The sequence below is a fragment of the Carlito syrichta genome, unplaced genomic scaffold (assembly GCF_000164805.1).
Source record: "Carlito syrichta isolate Samal-C Ts95f unplaced genomic scaffold, Tarsius_syrichta-2.0.1 Scaffold307264, whole genome shotgun sequence".
In the NCBI taxonomy this organism is placed as follows: domain Eukaryota; kingdom Metazoa; phylum Chordata; class Mammalia; order Primates; family Tarsiidae; genus Carlito; species Carlito syrichta.
The window spans coordinates 132,044-140,463 of NW_007251360.1; the positions used below are offsets into that span (position 1 = coordinate 132,044).

Below are 8,420 nucleotides of genomic sequence, written 5' to 3' on the forward strand. Positions count from 1 at the left end.
TGCCTGAACGAAACGTATTTGTATACCTAACACTTAACTGTACCCCACAATATCATAATATTGATTATTTTTTTAAAAAGGTACTTGTTAGGCAAGGTGACTTCTGAAGTTCCATCCTTGCCCAAGGAACCCCTGAGTCTTTTAATGGCCAAATGTTGTGATGGTAGCCTAAAAGATGCCCAGTGTCGCTGTGCATCATTTCTCAACAGAAGCTATTGGCATAGGGATGCTTCTACTTTGTGTTGTACAGTTGGGGCCGGAGGATGTCTATGTGATCTAAAAAGATTCCTAAGGAAAGTGAAGGAATAGGGCGGGGAGGGGGGAAACAAATGAAGACTGTGATAATGCTAGTCGTTATCCTTCGCTTGTGTATTCATTCTAAGGGTCTTTTATTCATTATCTGATTTATATTGCTATTCACAGCAGCAGCTCAGTACAAAGGATGATATTATCCCTAATTTACAGATGAGATTTGAGGCTCAAATATCTAAAGTAAGGCATATCAGATTGCCTTGATATTTGGTCTGGTTTGATCATAGGTCTCCCTTTGAATGAGGTAAGGTCACAGATCTGAGTTCATACCATTTAATTTCTTTGAAAATGTGGCCCAACTTCCACCTTAAGTCTGATACCTTAACCTCAGGTTTCCTGTCTTCATTCCTCTATCATATGTATGGACATAGCCTATGAGATTAGTTAATCCCAGAAAATTTCCCTAATCCCTTGGCAGGATCCACAGAAAACTTTGCAAACATTGTCTTCAGGAGAATTCTCAAGAAAATTCAGCTACACACTGACTTGCTTGGGCAATGTATAAGAATAATTTATGCATGCAGGTTACTTCTGAAGATATCAGACTTCTGTCCACCAGTTTCTACCACCCACTGACATGTGTTGCATTGTGTGTGTGTGTCTTTCCAGTTTGGAGACTGCCAGGGACCATGTTTTGCCCATCGACTATTACTTTCCACCCCAGAAGACCTGTCTGATCTGTGGAGATGAAGCTTCTGGCTGTCACTATGGTGCTCTCACTTGTGGAAGCTGCAAGGTCTTCTTCAAAAGAGCTGCTGAAGGTAAAGGGTCTTGCATACTCACTTCTATTTTCTTTTCTCCGTTACCTTCCAGAAAGAGACACCAATCTTTCAGGGTTTAGGATTTTATGATCTCAGAGACAGAGTCGTCGACAAGGCCCTGTCAAAGAACCTATGAGCCTAAAGAAGCAAATTTTTATAATTGCTGGTTCCCTGGCTTTGGCAGCCTTTGTACAGGCAATGCAGGCAGTGAAGGTGGTCCCAGCTGGAACCTGGGGCTTGGTGGATCCTAGAAATGAAAGAAAAATTAATTATTTGAAAAGATTTAATTTTCTCCCTGCTTGCTTTCCACTCTGCTGCCTAGTAAAGGAAAAAATATCCGTGTTAGAGAGCTTGGAAGTAGAGTAGCTCCAACTGAGACCACAGTCTGTTTTGTGTGATGAATATGAGACTGTTCCTTACTAAAGCCTTCCTGGCCTCAGCCCCAGAAAGGAAATGCTCTTACTGCTCAGCAGACAATCAGTCTCTGCACCTGCTCCCTCCTGCTGCTGCCTCCTTGAGACCTGTCTTTGCATTAATAGTTCCTAGATAGGTAAGAACCCAGAGTGGAAAAACACTTTTATTCTCCTCTCCAGAGACCTGCCCTCCGGGCTTGCCCAATGGTCCTTAAGCTAAGTAGCATCTCATATCTGGTTAATTGGGCTCAAGTTTTGGCTCCTTAGTGTTATTTAGCTTACAGCAACTCACGGCTGCTCAGTCCTCAGAGGTAGCCAGTGTACATTCTGCATTCTACTCCCATTTCCAGACCTCTTATATATGCTAGTGTCTCCTTCCTTTCTAATCACCCTAGGCTTAAGCCTCCTATTTGGCCACTTCACCCCTCACCCTGTACTGAGGACTTTCTTTCTCAAAGGGACATTTGTGAGCAGTCCCTAAACAGAGATGCTGTGCTCTGGGACCAAACCAAGTTGTTAGACACCAGTATCCACCCCACTTCCACTTTCAAATTCTGGCAAGGTACTTCTACCAAGGCCTTTATCCTTCCCTCTTACTGGCCTAAAAGGATTGAATACCAAGTCAGAACCAAAAAAGAGAACCTTCCCTTGTGTAAGGGCTACAAACCTTGACAACAATCTTAAAAGACAGGTATGTAGGCTGCACCATTTGCCAGGAATGTGCTGATACCCACCAGAGGATGGCAGAAGCACCAGAAACTTTGTGTCAACTAGAGAAATGGTAGAAAGTGGATGTATTTTAGTTGGCCTCCTCATTGATAAACCATCATAACGATGAGCGTAGTTTCATCATTTTGGCTGGGTGGCAGAAATACCTATAAAACAGAAAGCTGTCATGTTGTTTTCTTCCAGTTCCCAAAGCAACAGAGAGGCAGCAAGCATTTGGTATTATTGAAAACATGCTGCATGTTCTACTCATATCCTCAAGTGACCCACTGTGCTACTGTTCATGCTGGGCTAGTATAAAGCCCAGGTCCCAGTGCCTAGGTTTAGGCAGTTTGGAAAGAGCCTAAGAGTAGTGCCTTCCTTTTTTGAGAATACTCAGGAAGGAATAGCTGTCAGGAAAAAAAGTGAGGAGTAGCTCCAGGAACTTCAGATCACCCCAACTTCCCCAGTGAGACCCTGCTACTTCCTCATACCCCACCATCCAGCTGGCCCTGTCTATTGAACAAGGGATGAACCAGAGCACTCACCTAGAGCTAGTGTGTCTGCAAGCCCAGGCACCACAGTGACAGCAGTCATGTCAGATGAGAAAGGAGTTCAAATGAGCACGCAAACGAGCAAATTTAATAGTCAGGTAAATTAGATTATACTTGATGCTGCCTCTGGGTTTTACAAATCTGGGTCACCGAATTGTTATTTTCAGAAAACAGGGGAAATTATCAACCACATTGTGAAAGGGAAGATTTTGCTGTCATATCATACATCCCACATGGGAGCTTTCCGCAGAAGTTAGGACTGAAGGAGGGAGGCAGGCAGAAGGGCAGCTGACGGGCTGCCTGGGAGGAGCTTTGCAGTGACGTGGATCTTGGGTCGCTTGAGAATGTGGAAGAGAGGAGATGGGTTTGTAGGGAGAGAATCACCCAACTTACAGAACATATAAAAGTCCAACAAGATTTTAAAATGTTCCAAACTCTAGAGTCACTTAAGTTAGGGAAACATGCTCTTGACTGCTTGATATATGAAAAATCACCAATGGATTCCTTGCAAAGTCATGCAAAGTGAACCTTCTAAGCTCCTTGGTTACTTTGAAATATGGACTTCAGATTCCAATCCTGAGCCCTTTAAGGGCAAGAGAAGGCGGTTTTGAAAACACACACGTGTGGGCGTATACACACACATACACACAGCAAAAAAAAAACACACACAAAAAGTTATTAGTGTTTTCTTTTCCTTTCCTCCCATCTGTAAAGCTGGGTGGCCTGCTTTTACTGGCTGTAATTGTCCCTATTTGAAAACAGGGACTGTCTTATTACCCAAAGAGAACATTTATTGATTTTTTTCCCCATTTTTACAATGCATCTTTATCACCTAACCGTCCTTTCTGAAGGTAGTTCTGAATCTACCTTGTTGATACTTGGAATTACACCTGTCTTAAAGAAAGTAGGAGCACAAATCTTTCTCTTCCTAATTTGTTTGTTGTTGCCAGTTAACTCAAACTGAGCACTCAGTGTGTTGATTATCACTTTATTCATGTTTTCAGCAATCTCTGGACTGGGCACAGTTACAAGACTTAAAAGCTTGGCATGTCAGACAGAAATCTATTTCTAGCTTTGGTGGTTCATAAAGCATGAGACTTTAATGCTGTCATTGGTGCAGAGCTCATCACAGAGTCAGCTGTAATCTGGCTGCCCAGGTTTTCTTATCGAGGAGGAAGGGAAGGAGAGAGTCTCGTGTTTTCTCATTGTCAGTAATGCTGGAGGATTGGAGTGAGAGTGAGGCCAGGCAGGAAAGAGTCTGCATATTTTTCAGAGAAAAAAAAATAATGGTACTAGCCCAAGGGGGTAAAATCACCAAAATCTGGTTGATGGAAACCTAGTGAAAAAGTGTGTGTGCACATACATGTGGTATGCGTACAAGTGGCCTATGTGTTAGAAACAGGCATGAGGAGAAACAGCTGATCTGTGAAGTGAGTGGAATGAGTGGGGAGGAGAAAAGGAAGACATGTTGGATGCTATCTAAGAGACCAGAAAGTCAAAGAAAGGCAATGCCCATAGGCAGGAATAAGGGCTCAAAGAAGTTTTAGTTGTGTAACCTTTGATCAAAAAATTTCCTCCTTTGGACCTCAGTTTGTGAAATAAGCTTAAACTTTTTGTGATAGTTTTACAAATTGCAAACAGTATCAGCATTATTTCAACAAGCACACATGCATTTATGCCAATATGCACTTTCAGTTTTACTTCCTGGAAAATGACAAATCCCAGACCTTATCAATTAAAATCAGTCTTCAGATGCGGAGAGAGCTGGGTTAAAACCCAAGACTCTGAGAGTCTCCCTTATGACTGACCATGGCTGGGTAACTTCCTTTTTTTTTTCCATTTTCTCATCTGGAAAATCAGGGTTTGAATCCCCATTTCTATCTCATCATGTTTCAAAGGAAGGAGGTTAATTAATTCATCATGTGCATTATGTGCTCGAGAATTTACTATTTTTCAGACATTTTCTAGTAAAACATTGGAGATTGTACATCCATTTGTTTGGTACACATGGAGCGCTGTTTGGTACACATCATAAAATTGAAACTGTAGTTTACATTCTGAACTCAAAGAATTACACCATCCTCACTGATGTTTACAATAGGTTCCAATTTAGTTTCCTTGGCAAATTTTATATAAGTATGGCTTTGTTTCTCTCTCTTGCTCCAAGTTTTTGTGAGAAAAGAAATGTAAGTGAACCCTCTTTGAACTCTTTCTGTCCCTTAAATCTATTCTTCCTACACCTCAATTCATGTGGAATTGAATGCTACCTCTTGCTTGGAGTCTTGCAGGGAGTTTTTGGTGCATGTCAGTATCCTCTTCACTCCCTGACTTTTTGAGTAACAGGGCCTGCTGGATGATAGGGTATCAGGAAGCAACAGGACTTGGGTAGACAAGCTTTTCACAAAGCTCCTTTTATCTTTCTGTATCTGGTTTGCTTTAATGTCACAACCAGATTTTAGATTAGGGTTTGGTAAACGTTTTCTGTGAAAGGCCAGGTAGTAAATATTTTAGCCTTCATGAGTCACATGGTCTCTGTCTTGACTACTCTTCTCTGCATTTGTAGTGTAAAAGCACCCATAGATAATATGTGAACTAATGGACATGGCTATATTACAATAAAACTTCATGGGCACTGAAATTTAAATTTCATTTAATTTCCACATACCATTAAATAATGTTTTTTTTCTGTTTTTTTAACCATTTAGAAATGCAAAAATCACTTTCAGCTCTTGAACCTCACCTGTGAGCTGTAGTTTGTTGACCCTTGGTTTAGATCATCACTCTTGTGCTTGCAAATCTGCATAGTTTTTACTCTTTCTCATTTCCTGGTATCTTAGTAACTCTAGGTTATTTAATTTTTAAAATTTTTCCCAGCTGCTCAAAGTTTGCGTTTCTTGCTTGCATAAAATACCTGGTCTAGTGGCCTCTTGGTTTTGAAATTTTGTATTAAACAAGATTTTTTTAAATACCTCTAAAAATGCTAGAAGATAATATGCTTTTTCTGATGATCTAAGTAGATCACTTCCCTTCGCAATACCCAGAGAAGAAATTTAAAACATTTCACACACTTTCTAGACTTTCATATTGTAAGCATGCGGATAACTATGAAATATATATGAATGAATGTTGCTGGATACCACTTATATTCCAGATTGCAACGAAGAAGGACTTTGGGGACTATCCGGTATCAAGTTTTATGGAAAAACTCTCTGTCTTATAGAAAGTAGGGTCTAGGTGGCCAACTGAGCTGTGAATCTGCCACATATTACCCCATTTGCTGGCTTAATTCTGGTCCTCCCCATAACAAGACTAGAACACAGGCTTGCAGAATAAACAATTTAGCTCTGTAACTCATTGCAGTTGGTATCCACCCAAGTCTCTTTCAGTGCCCAGTTTGGAAGCCATGCCAAGAATTTGCCATTGCTACTCCATAGCACCCTGTGCCTGCTTATTTATAGCCTGTGTATTTTTTGAAATAAAGATTAATAAGAAATTGCCCTAGTACTTGCACCATTATGTAAATATCTCTATTATTTACATGACCGTTTTGACTTACAAGATCTTTTGAGTCCATTGCCTCCTTCTTCCATGCCTTATCAGTTTCCCAGTCCCTTATCATCTTTTAATGCCTGTCCATATTCTGTGGCCAGGAGCTTCTTCAGTCCCTCAAGAGAGTCTGCCAAACTCTGGATGGTTCCCTTTTGCTATATTGCAAGGATAATTGTTAGATCCACTTTCTCATCAGAGATAGGAATTATGTTTGGCCTCTAGACCCATGGCAAGAAACACACTGCCCCTCAAAATAACTGAACTCCTTAAGAAACCATCATTGTAAAACAACCACAACATTCTCAGTTATAAAAGCCATGTGTGCATATTTCTGGAACCTGTTATTCATACGTTCATGATCCTTCCCTGTCCCTTCATAGCTGGGCAGCTGATTTTGCATTCCAAGGAGGCTAGTGAGCTTTATACCTGCAAACCTGCAGAAAACGGAACTGAGATTGGGAAACGAATGACTCTTGATAAGGAAAACAAATATTAGAATTCTCAGTCCCTTTGCTTCCAGTCTGTGGACTACTGAGGCATCCCAGTTAAATCATCTTATCTTCTGGCTAGACTTGTGCCTATCTCTACAGAGCACCTCACAAGAACAGGCCTAGTATAGCAATCTTCTCATGCATGTATGCTTGAGATACAGAGCCTGCTTTGAGGAGCTTATAGTCTAGTGATCATAAACATGGCTATCTTTAAAGCTCTTCAGTAGGCAAAAGGCCACCATATTCCACTCTCCATTTAAACTTCACAATCACCTTGGCCAGAGGGAGAGGTCCTTATCTTGACTTTCCATGTCAGCAAACTGAGGCTTTGCCAGTTAATCAACAGGTATTAGGTGGTATAGCTGAAATCTGAACCCAGGTCTTCTGGGGTCAAAGGTAGCATTCACTTTGCTACACCACAGCTGCCCCTCATCTATATAAGTATATTAAACCAAAGTAGAAAGAAAGCACTATGCCTCGGCAAATAAAAAAGGCAATAATGAAGAAGAACAACAGAGTCAGATATGAGAAAAAGAAATTAAGAAAGACATAAGTACTGTGGGGAGACACCAAGGAGCTGCTGAGTAGCACTAACATCACAGGGAGTTTATCTTCCTAATAAAGCTGCAAACACTTAAAACAGCTGGTACTTCATCAGCAACTCTTCATTAGATGGGGCGAGAAACATGTGGGCCATAGCCCTTCTACCAGCTCATACTCCTCAGAGGGAAAGTTCTGATTCTGATGAAACCAGGCCTGGTAGCTCTTGATTCACTGTCATCACACAACCGTAGAATAGGAAGTACAGTTTAACACCTGTTTTCATGAGAATTTTGCTCCTTATGACCAAGCTCAGACACAGGATGTGTGGATATAAATATTAGGCTCATGGTTCCTTGGCTTTTTGCTTTGAGGCTTCTCGAAGAGCATGCCACAGAGTGTTTTCTGTAGGGTCAGAAGCAAGAGAAATTCATTATCCTCCTCTTTGATATCAGAAAACAGAGAATATCATCTTTTTAGGACAGAGCTAAAAAGTCGTGGAGACATTGTCTTGTTTTTTTCTATCAGAGTTTTAAAGTTTTGTTCCTCCTTCATCTCCTGGGACATCCCTTTGTGTGGATGGACCTTAATTTCATTGTGGTGTCTGGATATGGACTCTGGAAACCATGGGCCTCTAGTTCCTTAAGTTAAATAAGCATATTCCTACAGATCACTAGCTCATTTAGTTTCAGGAAAGTTGATTCAGTCACAAGTTGTTTCATGAAAATATTTAAAAGATTTGCAGTACTCAGAATCATGGTATCATTTTTTTCATTTTAAAATTTTTTAAATACTTTATTATAAAAATGTGGGGTAAAGTCAGGATGAGGTATATAATTCTATGTGCAGGTGAAGTTTGGGCCTCCAACTGGTACTCACTTCTCTTGGTTTAGGATCAGGTACCCTTAGTGGTGTTACATGTCCCCTCCCCCCAGAGTCACGGTATCTTTAAATGCTAACCGCAGCTGGGCTCGGTGGCTCAGCCCATAATCACGCGCCTTTGGGAGGCCGAGGTGAGTGGATTGCCCGAGCCCGTGGGTTCGAGACCCGCCTGGGCAACGTGGCGAGACCTCATCTCTACCATAAATCAAAAAT

The 8,420-nt window shown here is 41.1% G+C and overlaps 1 protein-coding gene across 1 annotated transcript in view; it reads left to right on the forward strand.

Annotated features, from left to right (window-relative positions):
- The window catches only part of AR (androgen receptor), a 173,875-nt gene that overhangs the window by 105,939 nt on the left and 59,516 nt on the right, over positions 1–8,420 (forward strand). The window contains exon 2 of the mRNA XM_008064301.1: positions 922–1,073. Within this exon, the coding sequence (XP_008062492.1) occupies positions 922–1,073 (152 nt within the window). The remainder of the gene's footprint in view (positions 1–921; positions 1,074–8,420) is intronic.